Source organism: Lissotriton helveticus, chromosome 5_2 (genome assembly GCF_964261635.1).
Source record: "Lissotriton helveticus chromosome 5_2, aLisHel1.1, whole genome shotgun sequence".
Lineage (NCBI taxonomy): Eukaryota > Metazoa > Chordata > Amphibia > Caudata > Salamandridae > Lissotriton > Lissotriton helveticus.
The window spans coordinates 13,477,783-13,499,843 of NC_136066.1; the positions used below are offsets into that span (position 1 = coordinate 13,477,783).

Genomic DNA, 22,061 nt, shown 5'->3' on the forward strand with positions numbered 1-22,061 from the left:
GCGCATTGTCATAGTCTAGGCGGCTAATTATGAGCCCCTGGACTAGAGGTTTGCGAGATGCGAGGGGTATTCATTTGAATACCTTTTTCAGACTTCGCATCAGGCCTATGCTGGTGTGCACAATTTTATTCACATGGGGGGTCATAGATAAATTGTCGTCGAGCGTTATCCCTTTACATATGTAAATTTAGACGACCCCACAGTACTCACAGACACTAGTAAATTTAGAGGACCCCCCACCAGTACTCACAGACACTAGTAAATTTAGAGGACCCCACCAGTGCTCACAGACACTAGTAAATTTAGAGGACCCCCACCAGTACTCACAGACATATGTAAATTTAGAGGGCCCCACCAGTACTCACAGACATATGTAAATTTAGAGGGCCCCACCAGTACTCACAGACACTAGTAAATTTAGAGGACCCCACCAGTACTCACAGACATATGTAAATTTAGAGGACCCCCACCAGTACTCGCAGACATATGTAAATTTAAAGGACCCCACCAGTACACATAGACATATGTAAATTTAGAGGGCCCCACCAGTACTCACAGACACTAGTAAATTTAGAGGACCCCACCAGTACTCACAGACATATGTAAATTTAGAGGGCCCCACCAGTACTCACAGACACTAGTAAATTTAGAGGACCCCACCAGTACTCACAGACATATGTAAATTTAGAGGACCCCGCCAGTACTCACAGACACTAGTAAATTTAGAGGACCCCACCAGTACTCACAGACATATGTAAATTTAGAGGGCCCCACCAGAACTCACAGACACTAGTAAATTTAAAGGACCCCACCAGTACTCACAGACATATGTAAATTTAGAGGACCCCGCCAGTACTCACAGACACTAGTAAATTTAGAGGACCCCACCAGTACTCACAGACATATGTAAATTTAGAAGGCCCCACCAGAACTCACAGACACTAGTAAATTTAAAGGACCCCACCAGTACTCATAGACACTAGTACATTTAGAGGACCCCACCAGTACTCACAGACACTAGTAAATTTAGAGGGCCCCACCAGTACTCACAGACATATGTAAATTTAGAGGGCCCCACCAGTACTCACAGACACTAGTAAATTTAGAGGACCCCACCGGTACTCACAGACACTAGTAAATTTAGAGGACCCCACCAGTACTCACAGACACTAGTAAATTTAGAGGACCCCACCAGTACTCATAGACACTAGTACATTTAGAGGACCCCACCAGTGCTCACAGACACTTGTAAATTTAGAAGACCCCCACCAGTACTCACAGACATATGTGAATTTAGAGGACCCCACCAGTACTCACAGACATATGTAAATTTAGAGGACCCCCACCAGTACTCACAGACATATGTAAATTTAGAGGACCCCACCAGTACTCACAGACACTAGTAAATTTAGAGGACCCCACCAGTGCTCACAGACACTAGTAAATTTAGAGGACCCCACCAGTACTCAGACATTTGTAAATTTAAAGGACCCCACCAGTACTCACAGACATATGTAAATTTAGAGGACCCCCACCAGTACTCACAGACACTAGTAAATTTAGAGGGCCCGCCAGTACTTGCAGACATATGTAAATTTAGAGGACCCCACCAGTACTCACAGACACTAGTAAATTTAGAGGGCCCCGCCAGTACTTGCAGACATATGTAAATTTAGAGGGCCCCACCAGTACTCACAGACATATGTAAATTTAGAGGACCCCACCAGTGCTCACAGACACTAGTAAATTTAGAGGACCCCACCAGTGCTCACAGACACTTGTAAATTTAGAGGACCCCACCAGTACTCACAGACACTAGTAAATTTAGAGGACCCCACCAGTGCTCACAGACACTAGTAAATTTAGAGGACCCCACCAGTACTCAGACATTTGTAAATTTAGAGGACCCCCACCAGTACTCACAGACATATGTGAATTTAGAGGACCCCACCAGTACTCACAGAGAAATGTAAATTTAGAGGACCCCACCAGTACTCACAGACACTAGTAAATTTAGAGGACCCCCACCAGTACTCACAGACATATGTAAATTTAGAGGGCCCCACCAGTAATCAGACATTTGTACATTTAGAGGACCCCACCAGTACTCACAGACACTAGTAAATTTAGAGGACCCCCACCAGTACTCACAGACATATGTGAATTTAGAGGACCCCACCAGTACTCACAGAGAAATGTAAATTTAGAGGACCCCCCACCTGTACTCGCAGACACTAGTAAATTTAGAGGACCCCCACCAGTGCTCACAGACACTAGTAAATTTAGAGGACCCCCACCAGTGCTCACAGACACTAGTAAATTTAGAGGACCCCCACCAGTACTCACAGACACTAGTAAATTTAAAGGACCCCACCAGTACTCACAGACATATGTAAATTTAGAGGACCCCACCAGTACTCACAGACACTAGTAAATTTAGAGGACCCCCACCAGTACTCACAGACATATGTGAATTTAGAGGACCCCACCAGTACTCACAGAGAAATGTAAATTTAGAGGACCCCCCACCTGTACTCGCAGACACTAGTAAATTTAGAGGACCCCCACCAGTGCTCACAGACACTAGTAAATTTAGAGGACCCCCACCAGTACTCACAGACACTAGTAAATTTAGAGGACCCCCACCAGAACTCACAGACACTAGTAAATTTAGAGGACCCCCACCAGTATTCGCAGACACTAGTAAATTTAGAGGACCCCCACCAGTACTCACAGACACTAGTAAATTTAGAGGACCCCCACCAGTATTCGCAGACACTAGTAAATTTAGAGGGCCCCACCAGAACTCACAGACACTAGTAAATTTAAAGGACCCCACCAGTACTCACAGACATATGTAAATTTAGAGGGCCCCACCAGAACTCACACACACTAGTAAATTTAGAGGACCCCCACCAGTACTCACAGACACTAGTAAATTTAGAGGGCCCCACCAGTACTCACAGACACTAGTAAATTCAGAGGACCCCACCAGTACTCACAGACACTAGTAAATTTAGAGGACCCCACCAGTACTCACAGACATATGTAAATTTAGAGGGCACCACCAGTACTCACAGACACTAGTAAATTTAAAGGACCCCACCAGTGCTCACAGACACTTGTAAATTTAGAGGACCCCCACCAGTATTCGCAGACACTAGTAAATTTAGAGGGCCCCACCACAGACACTAGTAAATTTAAAGGACCCCACCAGTACTCACAGACATATGTACATTTAGAGGGCCCCACCAGAACTCACAGACACTAGTAAATTTAGAGGACCCCACCAGTACTCAGAGACATATGTAAATTTAGAGGGCCCCACCAGTACTCACAGACACTAGTAAATTTAGAGGACCCCACCGGTACTCACAAACACTAGTAAATTTAGAGGACCCCACCAGTACTCACAGACACTAGTACATTTAGAGGACCCCACCAGTGCTCACAGACACTTGTAAATTTAGAAGACCCCCACCAGTACTCACAGACATATGTGAATTTAGAGGACCCCACCAGTACTCACAGAGAAATGTAAATTTAGAGGACCCCACCAGTACTCACAGACACTAGTAAATTTAGAAGACCCCACCAGTACTCACAGACACTAGTAAATTTAGAGGGCCCCGCCAGTACTCACAGACATATGTAAATTTAGAGGACCCCACCAGTACTCACAGAGAAATGTAAATTTAGAGGACCCCACCAGTACTCACAGACACTAGTAAATTTAGAAGACCCCACCAGTACTCACAGACACTAGTACATTTAGAGGACCCCCACCAGTACTCACAGACATATGTAAATTTAGAGGGCCCCACCAGTAATCAGACATTTGTACATTTAGAGGACCCCACCAGTACTCATAGACATATGTAAATTTAGAGGACCCCACCAGTACTCACAGACACTAGTACATTTAGAGGGCCCCGCCAGTACTCACAGACATATGTAAATTTAGAGGACCCCACCAGTACTCACAGACACTAGTAAATTTAGAGGACCCCACCAGTGCTCACAGACACTAGTAAATTTAGAGGACCCCACCAGTACTCAGACATTTGTAAATTTAAAGGACCCCCACCAGTACTCACAGACATATGTGAATTTAGAGGACCCCACCAGTACTCACAGACAAATGTAAATTTAGAGGACCCCACCAGTACTCACAGACACTAGTAAATTTAGAGGACCCCCACCAGTACTCACAGACATATGTAAATTTAGGGGGCCCCACCAGTAATCAGACATTTGTACTTTTAGAGGACCCCACCAGTACTCATAGACATATGTAAATTTAGAGGACCCCACCAGTACTCACAGACATATGTAAATTTAGAGGACCCCCACCAGTACTCACAGACATATGTAAATTTAGAGGACCCCACCAGTACTCACAGACACTAGTAAATTTAGAGGACCCCACCAGTGCTCACAGACACTAGTAAATATAGAGGACCCCACCAGTACTCAGACATTTGTAAATTTAAAGGACCCCACCAGTACTCACAGACATATGTAAATTTAGAGGACCCCCACCAGTACTCGCAGACATATGTAAATTTAGAGGACCCCACCAGTGCTCACAGACACTAGTAAATATAGAGGACCCCACCAGTACTCAGACATTTGTAAATTTAAAGGACCCCACCAGTACTCACAGACATATGTAAATTTAGAGGACCCCCACCAGTACTCGCAGACACTAGTAAATTTAGAGGACCCCACCAGTGCTCACAGACACTAGTAAATATAGAGGACCCCACCAGTACTCAGACATTTGTAAATTTAAAGGACCCCACCAGTACTCACAGACATATGTAAATTTAGAGGACCCCCACCAGTACTCGCAGACATATGTAAATTTAGAGGACCCCACCAGTACTCACAGACACTAGTAAATTTAGAGGACCCCACCAGTACTCACAGACACTAGTAAATTTAGAGGACCCCACCAGTACTCACAGACACTAGTAAATATAGAGGACCCCACCAGTACTCAGACATTTGTAAATTTAAAGGACCCCACCAGTACTCACAGACATATGTAAATTTAGAGGACCCCCACCAGTACTCGCAGACACTAGTAAATTTAGAGGACCCCACCAGTACTCACAGACACTAGTAAATTTAGAGGACCCCACCAGTACTCACAGACACTAGTAAATTTAGAGGACCCCACCAGTACTCACAGACACTAGTAAATTTAGAGGACCCCACCAGTACTCACAGACACTAGTAAATTTAGAGGACCCCACCAGTACTCACAGACACTAGTACATTTAGAGGACCCCACCAGTACTCAGACATTTGTAAATTTAGAGGACCCCCACCAGTACTCACAGACATATGTGAATTTAGAGGACCCCACCAGTACTCACAGACACTAGTAAAATTAGAGAACCCCACCAGTACTTATTTATTTATTTATTTATTTATTCAAAGTTTTATATAGCGCGAACAAGATCTTTACAGATATCAGAGCGCTTCACAATGACAGGGTAGGGGCAGTAGGAATGAACAGAGGTAGTGGGAGCAATGTAGTAGTCACTAACATGAAAGGATAATATTAACATACATAAAACATATCAATATACAGTCAGGTAAACAAGTAATATGAGACGGCACAAGTCATTGATCCCACTACAGAGGTGTTCAGGTACACCTTGGGTGTGTGGAAGGCTTATACCAGTGTTTTAGTATAGTCATCAAGTAGAGTATAGTGCCAAAGGACAAGGTGAGCATTGACACAAGGCAATGCAGAGTCTCTGATCCAACACCTATAAGGTTCAGGAGATCTTGGCCAGAAGGATGGTTTTCACCTCTTTCTTGAAGAGTGCAGTGGAGGAGATCAGCCTTGTTTCAGGAGGGAGCGCATTCCAGATCCTGGGTGCCATTCCTGAGAAGGAGCGCTTGTAGGTTTTCTCTTTCCGGAATCTACGGGGTTTCAGGAGTAGATTTTTTGAGCTTCTATTGGATCTCGAACCTCCTGATATAGACAACTTTTGCGCGAGGTAGTTGGGTGCATTGTGGTGCACGGCCGCGTGTGTCATAACTGCAATTTTTAGCTGTATTCTGGCTTCAAAAGGCAGCCATTTTAGGGACTTTAAGTCTGGGGAAATATGCGAATGTTTTCTTGAGCCAGTAATGAGTCTCGCGGCAGCGTTCAGGGAGGCTCATAAGGGTGCTGTTGTGGATAGCGGGAGTCCGCTGAGGGCCACAATTCCGTAGTCTATTCGAGGGATGACTAACGCTTGTACAGCAGTTTGGAAGTCTTCGGCCGGGAGGAAGGGTTTAATTTTCCTCAGTGTGTTGATTTGGAAATTAGCTGCTTTTGTGGCTTTGTTGACGTGCTGCTGCATGTTGAGCTTGGCGTCCAGTGTAATGCCTAGGGATTTCGCTGAGTCCACGATGGTGGGTTGGACATTGAGTGCTGTTAGGTTGTTGAGCCACGTTTGGGTGGTGGAAATTTTCGCCGGGGGTGAGATGAGAAGGAACTCAGTTTTCAGAGCATTTAGTTTGAGGTGATTATCGGCTAGCCAAGATTGAGTGTTGATAAGCGTGGAATTCAGATGTTTGATATCTTCTGGAGATTGAAGCTTTAGGTACAGTTGTGTGTCGTCGGCGTACATAAGGAATTGGACATTGGAAGCTTGGAGCAAGGTGGCGAGCGGTTCCATGACGAGGTTGAACAATGTGGGGGAGAGGGAGGATCCTTGTGGAACACCTAGGTCTGCAGGCACAGGTGTGGATAGCACATTGTCGATCTTGAACTTCTGAGATCGGTTGTGAAGGAAGGACGAAAACCATTTGAGAACAGTTCCCGATAGACCCATTCTAGTGCTTAGCAGCTCCAGCAAGTTCTCATGTTTGACCGTGTCAAATGCTGACGAGAGGTCAAGAAGGATGAGGAGGCAGGACTCATTGCGATCAAGAATTTGGAGGGCGTCATCAATTATGTGTGTCATAGCTGTTTCCGTGCTATGTTTCGCTCGGAAGCCTGATTGATGAGAGTTGAGGAGGTCAAATTGGTCAATGTGTCTTGTTAGTTGGAGTTGGACACATTTCTCCAGCAGTTTGGCCAGGGTGGGGATATTGGTGATGGGCCGGTAATTGTTCATGTCAGACGGGTCAGCTGTAGGTTTCTTGAGTATAGGTGTGACTTGCCCCACCTTAAGGGAGTCTGGAATGAGGCCTTGTTGCAGGGAGCAGTTGATTATTTTGGTCCAGAGAGGGAGGAGCAAGGGGATGAAGTCTTTTACAGCATTAGCAGGTAGAGGGTCTGTGAGGTGATTAGAGGGCTTCAAGGTGCAGAGCAGTTTGTGTATTGCTTCATCCGAGTAGGTATCGAAGTACAGCCAGGATGCCTTGTTTTTAGGTTGAGTGTCTGCCATTCTGGTGTGGTTGGGGTATCGGCTTACATCCATGATGAGGTCATTTCTTATGTTGTCGGTCTTTAGCTTAAAGAAAGCAGAGAAGGCTTCACAGTGTGGGGTGTCATTTGTTGTGCTGTTTGATTGCGTGGGTTGTGCCTTTGTTTGGGTCTTGATTAGCTCGAACAGCTTTCTTGGCCTGTTCTTCGCTTGGTCCAACTGGCGGCTGAAGAAGTCCAACTTTGTGCGCTTTATTTTCCTGAAGTAGGCATTTCTCTTGTTTTTAAGCCTTTTGAGGTGCAGTGCTGAAGGGTCCGCTCTCCAGGTACGCTCTGCCATTCGCATCGAACGCCTGTCGTCATTGAGTCTGTCGTCATACCAGGGGTTAGAAGTTTTGGTGGAGACTCTCTTCAGTTGCAGTGGGGCGACTTCATTGACTAATGTATTCATAGATTCAAGGTAGTGGTCAGTCAGTGATTGAACATCCGAGGCACCAGAAGGGGGAAGGAGGAGATTGCCGATGTGGGGAGGCAGGGTAGAGGGGTTGAGATTCTTCATGTCCCTTTTCCATGTTTTGGCTTTGATTGGTTGAGCCGGGTTAGGTTTAACTTTTTCATTGATAAAGAAGGTGATAATGTGGTGACTCGACCAGTCGCAGGGTAGAATCGCCTCCAGTTGTGTAGAGTTCTCTTTGACAATGATGAGATCAAGTATCGAGCCTTTGTCGTGTGTTGGTCTATCGCATATTTGGGTGAGGTCAAGCGCATTAAGGAAAGTTTTGAGACTATTCACCACGGTGTCTTTCTGATCGTTCCAGTGGAGATTGAAGTCACCAGGGTAGACTTGGGTTGTCTGCCGACCGGCATTGGATGTGATCATGTCCATGAGTTGTTAGGTGAATATGAGATTGTCACCAGGCGGGTGATAGATGAGATGTAAAGCACAAACTTGTTTGCCCTCGCTGGCGATGTCGAGGCAGAGGAGTTCACAGGAGGAGAGGGAGGGGGAGGGGATTTTAGTAACGGAGAGGCTGCTCCTAAAAATGCATGCAATTCCCCCTCCCGTCTTGTCCGAAGACCTGTCTAGCCTAATGATGTGATAGTTGGGGGGGACTAGTATGTCCATAATCGAGGTAGAGGCTTCAGTGAGCAGACACTAGTACATTTAGAGGACCCCCACCAGTACTCAAAGACATATGTAAATTTAGAAGACCCCCACCAGTACTCACAGACATATGTGAATTTAGAGGACCCCACCAGTACTCACAGACACTAGTAAATTTAGAGGATCCCACCAGCACTCACAGACATATGTAAATTTAGAGGACCCCACCAGCACTCACAGACATATGTAAATTTAGAGGACCCCACCAGTGCTCACAGACACTAGTAAATTTAGAGGACCCCACCAGTACTCAGACATTTGTAAATTTAGAGGACCCTCACCAGTACTCACAGACATATGTGAATTTAGAGGACCCCACCAGTAATCAGACATTTGTACATTTAGAGGACCCCACCAGTACTCGTAGACATATGTAAATTTAGAGGACCCCACCAGTACTCACAGACATATGTAAATTTAGAGGACCCCACCAGTACTCACAGACATATGTAAATTTAGAGTACCCCACCAGTACTCACAGACACTAGTAAATTTAGAGGACCCCACCAGTGCTCACAGACACTAGTACATTTAGAGGACCCCACCAGTACTCACAGACACTAGTAAAATTAGAGAACCCCACCAGTACTTATTTATTTATTTATTTATTTATTCAAAGTTTTATATAGCGCGAACAAGATCTTTACAGATATCAGAGCGCTTCACAATGACAGGGTAGGGGCAGTAGGAATGAACAGAGGTAATGGGAGCAATGTAGTAGTCACTAACATGAAAGGATAATATTAACATACATAAAACATATCAATATACAGTCAGGTAAACAAGTAATATGAGACGGCACAAGTCATTGATCCCACTACAGAGGTGTTCAGGTACACCTTGGGTGTGTGGAAGGCTTATACCAGTGTTTTAGTATAGTCATCAAGTAGAGTATAGTGCCAAAGGACAAGGTGAGCATTGACACAAGGCAATGCAGAGTCTCTGATCCAACACCTATAAGGTTCAGGAGATCTTGGCCAGAAGGATGGTTTTCACCTCTTTCTTGAAGAGTGCAGTGGAGGAGATAAGCCTGGTTTCAGGAGGGAGCGCATTCCAGATCCTGGGTGCCATTCCTGAGAAGGAGCGCTTGTAGGTTTTCTCTTTCCGGAATCTACGGGGTTTCAGGATTAGATTTTTTGAGCTTCTATTGGATCTCGAACCTCCTGATATAGACAACTTTTGAGCGAGGTAGTTGGGTGCATTGTGGTGCACGGCCGCGTGTGTCATAACTGCAATTTTTAGCTGTATTCTGGCTTCAAGAGGCAGCCATTTTAGGGACTTTAAGTCTGGTGAGATATGCGAATGTTTTCTTGAGCCAGTAATGAGTCTTGCGGCAGCGTTCAGGGAGGCTCTTAAGGGTGCTGTTGTGGATAGCGGGAGTCCGCTGAGGGCCACAATTCCGTAGTCTATTCGAGGGATGACTAACGCTTGTACAGCAGTTTGGAAGTCTTCAGCAGGAAGGAAGGGTTTAATTTTCCTCAGTGTGTTGATTTGGAAATTAACTCCTTTTGTGGCTTTGTTGACGTGCTGCTGCATGTTGAGCTTGGCGTCCAGTGTAATGCCTAGGGATTTCGCTGAGTCCACGATGGTGGGTTGGACATTGAGTGCTGTTAGGTTGTTGAGCCATGTTTGGGTGGTGGAAATTTTCGCCGGGGGTGAGATGAGAAGGAACTCAGTTTTCAGAGCATTTAGTTTGAGGTGATTATCGGCTAGCCAAGATTGAGTGTTGATAAGCGTGGAATTCAGATGTTTGATATCTTCTGGAGATTGAAGCTTTAGGTACAGTTGTGTGTCGTCGGCGTACATATGGAATTGGACATTGGAAGCTTGGAGCAAGGTGGCGAGCGGTTCCATGACGAGGTTGAACAGTGTGGGGGAGAGGGAGGATCCTTGTGGAACACCTAGATCTGCAGGCACAGGAGTGGATAGCACATTGTCGATCTTGAACTTCTGAGATCGGTTGTGAAGGAAGGACGAAAACCATTTGAGAACAGTTCCCGATAGACCCATTCTAGTGTTTAGCAGCTCCAGCAAGTTCTCATGTTTGACCGTGTCAAATGCTGACGAGAGGTCAAGAAGGATGAGGAGGCAGGACTCATTGCGATCAAGAATTTGGAGGGCGTCATCAATTATGTGTGTCATAGCTGTTTCCGTGCTATGTTTCGCTCGGAAGCCTGATTGATGAGGGTTGAGGAGGTCAAATTGGTCAATGTGTTTTGTTAGTTGGAGTTGGACACATTTCTCCAGCAGTTTGGCCAGGGTGGGGATATTGGTGATGGGCCGGTAATTGTTCATGTCAGACGGGTCAGCTGTAGGTTTCTTGAGTATAGGTGTGACTTGCCCCACCTTAAGAGAGTCTGGAATGTGGCCTTGTTGCAAAGAGCTGTTGATGATTTTGGTCCAGAGAGGGAGGAGCAAGGGGATGAAATCTTTTACAGCATTAGCAGGTAGAGGGTCTGTGAGGTGATTAGAGGGCTTCAAGGTGCAGAGCAGTTTGTGTATTGCTTCTTCCGAATAGGTATCGAAGTACAGCCAGGATGCCTTGTTTTTAGGTTGAGTGTCTGCCATTCTGGTGTGGTTGGGGAATCGGCTTACATCCATGATGAGGTCATTTCTTATGTTGTCGGTCTTTAGCTTAAAGAAAGCAGAGAAGGCTTCACAGTGTGGGGTGTCGCTTGTTGTGCTATTTGATTGTAAGGGTTGTGCCTTTGTTTGGGTCTTGATTAGTTCGAACAGCTTTCTTGGCCTGTTTTTTGCTTGGTCCAACTGGCGGCTGAAGAAGTCCAACTTTGTGCGCTTTATTTTCCTGAAGTAGGCATTTCTCTTGTTCTTAAGCCTTTTGAGGTGCAGTGCTGAAGGGTCCGCTCTCCAGGTGCGCTCTGCCATTCGCGTCGAACGCCTGTCGTCATTGAGACTGTCATCATACCAGGGGTTAGAAGTTTTGGTGGAGACTCTCTTCAGTTGCAGTGGGGCGACTTCATTGACTAATGTATTCATAGATTCAAGGTAGTGGTCGGTCAGTGATTGAACATCCGAGGCACCTGAAGGGGGAAGGAGGAGGTTGCCGATGTGGGGGGGCAGGGTAGAGGGGTTGAGATTCTTCATGTCCCTTTTCCATGTTTTGGCTTTGATTGGTTGAGCCGGGTTAGGTTTAACTTTTTCATTGATAAAGAAGGTGATAATGTGGTGACTCGACCAGTCGCAGGGTAGAATCGTCTCCAGTTGGGTAGAGTCCTCTTTGGCAATGATGAGATCAAGTATCGAGCCTTTGTCGTGTGTTGGTCTATCGCATATTTGGGTGAGGTCAAGCGCATTAAGGAAAGTTTTGAGACTATTCACCGCTGTGTCTTTCTGATCATTCCAGTGGAGGTTAAAGTCACCCAGGTAGACTTGAGTGGTCTGCCGACCGGCATTGGATGTGATCATGTCCATGAGTTGTTAGGTGAATATGAGATTGTCACCAGGCGGGTGATAGATGAGATGTAAAGCACAAACTTGTTTGCCCTCGCTGGCGATGTCGAGGCAGAGGAGTTCACAGGAGGAGAGGGAGGGGGAGGGGATTTTAGTAACGGAGAGGCTGCTCCTAAAAATGCATGCAATTCCCCCGCCCGTCTTGTCCGAAGACCTGTCTAGCCTAATGATGTGATAGTTGGGGGGGACTAGTATGTCCATAATCGGGGTAGAGGCTTCAGTGAGCAGACACTAGTACATTTAGAGGACCCCCACCAGTACTCAAAGACATATGTAAATTTAGAAGACCCCACCAGTACTCACAGACATTTTTAAATTTAGAGGACCCCACCAGTACTCACAGACACTAGTAAATTTAGAGGACCCCCCACCAGTACTCACAGACACTAGTAAATTTAGAGGACCCCACCAGTACTCACAGACATATGTGAATTTAGAGGACCCCACCAGTACTCACAGAGAAATGTAAATTTAGAGGACCCCACCAGTACTCACAGACACTAGTAAATTTAGAGGACCCCACCAGTACTCAGACATTTGTAAATTTAGAGGACCCCCCACCAGTACTCACAGACACTAGTAAATTTAGAGGACCCCCACCAGTACTCACAGACATATGTAAATTTAGAAGACCCCCACCAGTACTCACAGACATATGTGAATTTAGAGGACCCCACCAGTACTCACATACACTAGTACATTTAGAGGACTCCACCAGTACTCAGACATTTGTAAATTTAGAGGACCCCCCACCTGTACTCGCAGACACTAGTAAATTTAGAGGACCCCACCAGTACTTGCAGACACTAGTACATTTAGAGGACCCCAAGAGTACTCAAAGACATATGTAAATTTAGAAGACCCCCACCAGTACTCACAGACATATGTGAATTTAGAGGACCCCACCAGTACTCACAGAGAAATGTAAATTTAGAGGACCCCACCAGTACTCACAGACACTAGTAAATTTAGAGGACCCCCACCAGTGCTCACAGACACTAGTAAATTTAGAGGACCCCCACCTGTACTCGCAGACACTAGTAAATTTAGAGGACCCCACCAGTACTCACAGAGAAATGTAAATTTAGAGGACCCCACCTGTACTCGCAGACACTAGTACATTTAGAGGACCCCCACCAGTACTCACAGACACTAGTAAATTTAGAGGACCCCCACCAGTACTCACAGACATATGTAAATTTAGAAGACCCCCACCAGTACTCAAAGACATATGTGAATTTAGAGGACCCCACCAGTACTCACAGACATATGTGAATTTAGAGGACCCCACCAGTACTCACAGAGAAATGTAAATTTAGAGGACCCCACCAGTACTCACAGACACTAGTAAATTTAGAGGACCCCCACCAGTACTCACAGACACTAGTAAATTTAGAGGACCCCCACCAGTACTCACAGACATATGTAAATTTAGAGGACCCCACCAGTACTCACAGACACTAGTAAATTTAGAGGACCCCCACCAGTACTCACAGACACTAGTAAATTTAGAGGACCCCCACCAGTACTCACAGACATATGTAAATTTAGAGGGCCCCACCAGTAATCAGACATTTTTAAATTTAGAGGGCCCCACCAGTACTTGCAGACACTAGTAAATTTAGAGGACCCCCACCAGTACTCACAGACATATGTAAATTTAGAGGGCCCCACCAGTAATCAGACATTTTTAAATTTAGAGGACCCCGCCAGTACTCACAGACACTAGTAAATTTAGAGGACCCCCACCAGTACTCACAGACACTAGTAAATTTAGAGGACCCCCACCAGTACTCACAGACATATGTAAATTTAGAGGGCCCCACCAGTAATCAGACATTTTTAAATTTTGAGGGCCCCACCAGTACTTGCAGACACTAGTAAATTTAGAGGACTCCACCAGTACTCACAGACACTAGTAAATTTAGAGGACCCCCACCAGTACTTGCAGACACTAGTAAATTTAGAGGACCCCCACCAGTACTCACAGACACTAGTAAATTTAGAGGACCCCACCAGTACTTGCAGACACTAGTAAATTTAGAAGACCCCCGCCAGTACTCGCAGACACTAGTAAATTTAAAGGACCCCCACCAGTACTAGAAGACATTTGTACTTACAAGAATTTTCATTCTCTGAGCTACGCACAGTGGACTGTTCTCCCCTCTGCAGGTCTGGAGTTGAGGCCTGTGGGAATCAGACAGAGAGATTACCCAGATTGCAACACTAGGCGCATACTCTGTTTATATACAGGACTCTTATTGCCTGATAGCAAAAATCAAAGCTGGACCTAGGTCCAAGTGCACCTGGAAACATGCCTGCAACCACGCCTGCAACCACGCCTGCAACCACGCCTGCAGTAATACCTGCAAACATGCGTGCAAACACGCCTGCGGCCGCACCTGAAGCCTCACTTTCAGCCACGCCTGCAGCCATGTCTACAGCCACGTCTGCAACCACACCGGCACTTTACGCATAACATCCTATGGGAAAGGTGGGCCTCACAGTAGTGATAAACAAATGTGTGAGTTTTTCACTACCGGGACATGTGAAACTTAAAAGTACATTTCCAACTGTTTCATTATAATGCACCCTGTTTCTGGGCCGTCACGGCCCTACCGTAGGGGTGACACATGTAATAAACGGGCGTGTGAGACTTGGCAAGGGGGTTTATTTTGCCAACATGAATTTGTATTTTAAAACTGCATACAGGCTGCAGTGGCAGACCTAAGACATGTTGTAAGGAGGGGTTTAAGTGGGTGGCATAATAAGTGCTGCAGGTTCACTTGTAGCATTTAATTTATCAGCCATGGGTGTCTGAGATACCACTTTAGTAGGGACTTATAAGTTAACTAAATATGCCAATCGGGTGAAAGCCAATGTTACCATGTTTTAGGGCGCGAGTACAAGCACGTGAGAGCTGGTTATCAGTGGTAAAGTGCACAGAATCCTAAGGCCAACAAAAAGTGGAGGTAAGAAGGCAAAACGTTTGGGGGAGACCACCCCAAGGCTGACGGGGCAAACAAAAAGCAACACTGTTTTGATGGATTTGACCCTTTCTGTGTCGGAGGCTTCAGAATAGAAAGCATGGTTCTTGTTAATATTTTTTCTAACACATCTCCTCGGCGTTTAACATTACTGTGGTGCAGCAAGAACAGAATGACAGGGTATCGCTCCCAAGTAGCCGCTCCAAGTCCAAGAGAACCTATCGTCTAGCACACACTGCTGACTCACAGGCCATAAGAACGGTGTCGCGCCTGACCCGCTCCACGCCCCCGCCACCTCTACCCCCGCCACCTCTACCCCCGCCACCTCTACCCCCGCCACCTCTACCCCCTCCAGCCCATCAACTCTTGGAAGCGCACACCTTGCCCAAAGGCCAGGGTCATGTGTCGCGAGGCTCAAGTCGAGTCCTCTGTACTGAGCCCAATCACTCCAGACTTTGCCAGGCATATGTGGGACGCGCCTAGCGATATCATCTTTGGTGGCCGACACCAATCCAATCCACCAGAGGCCTCCTTTGTACGCGTTGCCTTCTACTGTGCTGGTGAGGTGCAAATGGACTAATTTGGGATCAGTGGGGAGGGACCAACCTAGCAACCCCCCCCCAGGCATGTCAAAACCCCTCCCAAAAGGTAGTGAGGACTCGGCAGCTCCAAACAGCATGGAGAAAGTCTCCCCGATGGTTAGCGCAAACAAAGTGGTGAAGTGATCACATCCATTTTCCACGACTTGTACCTCATGCGATAGAACAGTACAAATCAGATCTGGGCCGTAAGAGCCTCCCGTGGGACCCCAAGGCTTCCCGCCAATCACCGTCCACCCGTTGGCAAGGTTGTGGGCCCAAACTGTGCGCAGTCTAAAGAAGGAATTGGGGATATAAGTGACAGGAGATTTATATATGTATGAAAGTTTGTTCGCCAAGTAATACCTGTGCCTCGAGCGGACTGAACTCCGGAAGCTTCTCCAAACCAGAAACAGAGGGCAGGAGCGCATGTCGGAGTTGCAAATATCGATATGATCGGTTCCTGTGGCGGCCGTACTCTGTTTGCAACTGTGCGGCATCTTTATGAGCCCCTGAGCGTCACACGTGCGTCACACAACGTGGTGCAAGAGCGACTCAAAAGAAACATTTGATTTATGAAGCTAGGCGAGCCCGATGTGGCTTCATACATCTCGAGGAAAGTGACTCGAGCTTTACGGCGTTGCGCCAGGGAGGGGTTTACACGGCGTTGCTTGGTTGCCCCTATGCAGCATCCATGGAGTTTGACGCATTCACAGATTTACAGGCGCGAGTGAAACTGGGAGTGCGCCTGAAAGATAAACCTCCCGCTGGAGGAGTAACAAGGAGAGACAGCTTTATTTCTCCTTGTTTTTTTCTCTTTCGATGCGTGCTGCATTCTGCGTCACACTTCGAACGCGGAAAGATCCTCTCAGGATCGGTTTTGAGCAGGAAGGTGTCTCTTCCTGCACAACTTTGAGAAACAAAAAGCAACCCACACTTCACATTTGACACCATACAGTTTTGGTGGAAAAAAAGAAAAATTTAATATGTTTATCCTGGCAATTAATTGCCTCGTTTTTATTCAATAAAAATTTTTTGGTTGTTATTCATAAAGTCCAGAGAAATGACATAGCCTTTCATGTACTAGCCATAAATGTCGCGATGTTCACTTGGTACAACACAACACAGAAAATTAAATCAAAATTCAATATACAATGTGCAAAAAAATTTTGAATCAAAATTACATATACAATGTGCAAACATATAAATATTGTGCAAAAAAAGTGATACCATATCTCACAACAAGAAAAGAAGAAAAATATTTCAATCAAAACATGATGGATGCTCATTCACAATTATTTGACCATCAAACAGACTATCACTGTGTCTGTTGAAAGCACTGCCAACGTTCTGTGGAAGTGCTAGTAGGCTACAAGTTCCTACACTATTTACACTATTCAGGCTACTTTACACTATTTACACTATTCAGTGTAAATTGTGTAGGAACTTGTAGCCTACTAGCACTTCCACAGAACGTTGGCAGTGCTTTCAACAGACACAGTGATAGTCTGTTTGATGGTCAAATAATTGTGAATGAGCATCCATCATGTTTTGATTGAAATATTTTTCTTCTTTTCTTGTTGTGAGATATGGTATCACTTTTTTTGCACAATATTTATATGTTTGCACATTGTATATGTAATTTTGATTTAATTTTCTGTGTTGTGTTGTACCAAGTGAACATCGCGACATTTATGGCTAGTACATGAAAGGCTATGTCATTTCTCTGGACTTTATGAATAACAACCAAAAAATGTTTATTGAATAAAAACGAGGCAATTAATTGCCAGGATAAACATATTAAATTTTGTTTATCTTCTTTTCCACCAAAACTATATGGTGTCAAATGTGAAGTGTGGGTTGCTTTTTGTTTCTCAAAGTATCTTGGGCCCTTACCCCACTTCTGTCCATATGGGTCAAACTCTTTTTTGTTAGAAAGTCTTCCTGCACAACAGCATTCCTGCCTGTTACGCCATGGTGCAAGGGTGGCACCGCGGGCACGAGGCAGCCCATAGCGCGCCAGCGCAGGGGAAAGGACGGGACTGCGCTGTTTCTGTAAGTACACCGCAATCCTGTCCTCTCCCAGCGACGCAGCGCAGAGGTTGACGCGCTGCACGACTCCTTCATAAATATGGCCCTTAATTGTTATTATTCCATCTCCTATGAGGAGCCTCATTTCCTCTTTCTTTTTGCTTGATTTTTTTAGGGCATTTCTCATCAGCCACACATGCTTTATGTTCCTAAGCTTCAAGGAATACTTTCACCCTTTGTATGAATGAACACAATCTATTGCAAAGTTATTTCAAGGAAACTCGATTTCTATGTCGTGAGGCCTGCGGGTTCTTCTTTTCATACGACAACTTCTCCACGTGGAGAGCTAACATCAGCTATTTTATTGGAGAGTGCAGATTCCTGGCAGAGAAATGTGCAGGTGGTGATATTGCCAACGGATTTTCACTCACTTATTCAGTCTCAGAAAGAAATCAAAACCATCATACAAGCTCACTGCCATTTCAGAGAAGGAACTGGAAAACGTTGTCTCGAAATCGATTTGCGAAAACTAGTGTTAAAGTTCTTCATATTGACATCACTCGTTCTCCTTTTATAAAAAGAGCTCTTGGCCGGATTTATATTTTGGCGGAGGGACCATTTCTCCGCCAGGGCGACGGAGTAAGTTACCCCATCGCCCTGACGGCACCGTGCGCCAGATTTAGCAACGCCTGCCAAGCTGGTGGTCATTTCTAAAGCATTGCCAAGAACTGTCGTCACAGCGGTCGCGGCGTCTTGCAGTTTGGTGCAGGGCCCTATCAACACGACTCTTTTTTATTTTTGAAAAGAAAATGCCCCCCTTGCCCTGGGGGTCATCTCCCATGTCGAGGGGCATTTGTTGTTTTTAGGGTTCTTTACCGCCAGGGTTTGCCTAGCGGTGGCTGACAGTAAGAACGGTATATGTCTGCCCGTTTCAATTGGGCAGACAAACACATCGCCAGTTCTACGATGGCCCTCACTCCACGGTCCATCGAAGACGGTTGTCTATGGCAGTGATGGTGTAGCCACCGCTGGAGCCAAACGTACAGTCTGCTCGCATTTAAATCAGGAGGGAGGACCACTGTGTGGCAGGGAGGAAACCCCAGCGACACCGCAATGGAGACCCCCATCACAGCATCGAACCCCAGCGGCACCGCGATGGAGACCCCTCACCACAGCATCGAACCCCAGCGGCACTGTGATGGAGACCCCTCACCACAGCATCGAACCCCAGCGGCACTGTGATGGAGACCCCTCACCACAGCATCGAACCCCAGCGGCACCGCGATGGAGACCCTCACCACCACATCGAACCCCAGCGGCACCGCGATGGAGACCCTCACCACCACATCGAACCCCAGCGGCACTGTGATGGAGACCCCTCACCACAGCATCGAACCCCAGCGGCACTGTGATGGAGACCCTTCACCACAGCATCGAACCCCAGCGGCACCGCGATGGAGACCCTCACCACCACATCGAACCCCAGCGGCACTGCGATGGAGACCCCTCACCACAGCATCGAACCCCAGCGGCACCGCGATGGAGACCCCTCACCACAGCATCAAACCCCAGCGGCACCGCGATGGAGAACGCTCACCACAGCATTGAACCCCAGCGGCACCGCGATTGAGACCCCCATCACAGCATCGAACCCCAGTGGTACCGCGATGGAGACCCTCACCACAGCATCGAACCCCAGCGGCACTGCGATGGAGACCCCTCACCACAGCATCGAACCCCAGCGGCACTGTGATGGAGACCCTTCACCACAGCATCGAACCCCAGCGGCACCGCGATGGAGACCCTCACCACCACATCGAACCCCAGCGGCACTGCGATGGAGACCCCTCACCACAGCATCGAACCCCAGCGGCACCGCGATGGAGAACCCTCACCACAGTATCGAACCCCAGCGGCTTTGCGATGGAGACCCCTCACCACAGCATCGAACCCCAACGGCACAGCGATGGAGAACCCTCACCACAGCATCAAACCCCAGCGGCACCACGATGGAGACCCCTCACCACAGCATCGAACCCCAGCAGCACGGCAATGGAGACCCTCACCACAACATCGAACCCCAGCGGCACCACGATGGAGAACCCTCACCACAGCATCGAACCCCAGCGGCACTGCGATGGATAACTCTCACCACAGTATCGAACCCCAGCGGCACCGCAATGGTGAAACCTCACCACAGCATCGAACCCCAGCGGCACCGTGATGGAGACCCCTATCACAGCATTGAACCCCAGCGGCACCGCGATGGAGAACGCTCACCACAGCATTGAACCCGAGCGGCACCGCGATTGAGACCCCCATCACAGCATCGAACCCCAGTGGCACCGCGATGGAGACCCCTCACCACAGCATCGAACCCCAGCGGCACCGCGATGGAGAACCCTCACCACAGCATCGAACTCCAGTGGCACCGCGATTGAGACCCCTCACCACAGCATCGAACCCCAGCGGCACCGCGATTGAGACCCCCACCACAGCATCGATCCCCAGCTCTGTCAGCGGCGGATTGTCAAATGCATGAGAACGTTTGTTGTACCTGTACTCGGTTTGACAAGAAGTTTAAAATGCGCGGTTTACCACTCTCCTTTCTAATAGCGACTCTAAGGATAGCTGGACCCACAGTTTGAAGTGTTAGCTCCGCCTCCATTAGTTAACATGTTAGACCCCTTGCCCCCCTCCCTCCCAATGTTCAGCACTTGGGTCCACCTACTTTATCCGCACCCGGTCCCTCTCCCAGTAGCCCCTGGCAGGGTAAAAGCAATGATTTGTAAACTAACCCGTTCTCCCAGGAGGTTCTACATCACTCTAACAACCGACTGCATCACCTCGAATGCTTCTGATGTTTACACAGACTGCAAGTCGGGGAATTGGTCACATATTGTGGTATAATGGCATTTATATATATCAAGGCTTTGAAGCACTACAGGGCAATTCAGTGGCAACTCGAGCAACCTTCCATACCACACAATGTCACTCGGCTCCACACCATGCAACACATTGCCACTCCGCACACTGCCACACTCCACACAGTGCCACACTCCGCACACTGCCACACTCCGCACACTGCCACACTCCGCACAGTGCCACACTCCGCACAGTGCCACACTCCACACAGTGCCACACTCCACACAGTGCCACACTCCACACAGTGCCACACTCCGCACACTGCCACACTCCGCACACTGCCACACTCCGCACACTGCCACACTCCGCACACTGCCACACTCCACACAGTGCCACACTCCACACAGTGCCACACTCCACACAGTGCCACACTCCACACAGTGCCACACTCCGCACACTGCCACACTCCGCACAGTGCCATACTCCGCACACTGCCACACTCCGCACACTGCCACACTCCACACACTGCCACACTCCACACACTGCCACACTCCGCACACTGCCACACTCCGCACACTGCCACACTCCGCACACTGCCACACTCCGCACAGTGCCATACTCCGCACAGTGCCACTCCACTCCATCCGCAACAATTCCTGTGCCACACAATATCAAGCCACACAGTGCCACTCCACGCAATAACACGCCACAAAGTGACATTCCAACGTAATCTGTACGTCCATGGCACACCAACGCAGAATCTCTCTGCTGTTTTCAGTATAGGGATTTCCTTTTTTTTTGGCCTTGGGAGGCGCACTGACGTCATTACATATGAAACTGAAATGAGCCAATCGGCTCAGTTCACTTTTACTGCTTCGGTGCTCGCGGGGTTGTCTCAGCCCCTCGAGCACTGAAACACACGGGAGCGGTATCGTTGCAAAGGGGAGACTCTCCCTCTTCCAGTGGTGCCCTTCCCTAGTGCACCCCTGCTTGGGCATCACCGCAGGAGGGCGACCCCCAAGCAGGGATCCACCAACTAGGAACCAGGGAGGGGGGAGCGGCCCCTTGGGCAAGTGCTTTCGCTCCCCACATAGTAAATCAGGCAATGCCAGTCTCTCTGCCCCCCCCACCCCCCCGAAGACAGATGGGGCAGTAGCCCCCATCTGCCGCCAGGAGGGCAGTAAGCACACGAGACACCAGGGATACATTTTTTTCTTTAACGATAAATTAGTGTGCCCTAAATGGGCATAATAATGCCTGCCCCTCCCAAAAACTAGCAATGGTCTTTCTGCCCCCCCTAGGGTGCAGATGGGGCAAAATCCCCTAAACTAGTCCTCTAGACACCAGGGATTTGTTTTGTGTTTTTCTAAAAGTGGGGTGGGGGCTGCCCACAATAGGCATCATAATGCTCCCACCCCCAACACAAAAGGGACAGTCTTTCTTCCCCCCAGGAGGCAGATAGGGTTATCACCTCTGATCTGCCCCCCCAGGGGAGCAGAAAGCCCACTAGACACCAAGGATTATTTAATTTTTTTTATACTTAAGGGTGGAGGCTACCCTAAATGGGCACTATAATGCCCCATCCCTCA

General features: G+C 47.6%; 1 protein-coding gene across 1 annotated transcript in view; it reads right to left on the reverse strand.

Moving 5' to 3' along the window:
• Window positions 1-22,061, reverse strand: part of ST6GALNAC4 (ST6 N-acetylgalactosaminide alpha-2,6-sialyltransferase 4) — a 214,702-nt gene that overhangs the window by 100,383 nt on the left and 92,258 nt on the right. Inside the window, exon 2 of the mRNA XM_078646580.1 lies at window positions 14,132-14,198. Within this exon, the coding sequence (XP_078502706.1) occupies window positions 14,132-14,143 (12 nt within the window). The 5' untranslated portion in view covers window positions 14,144-14,198. The remainder of the gene's footprint in view (window positions 1-14,131; window positions 14,199-22,061) is intronic.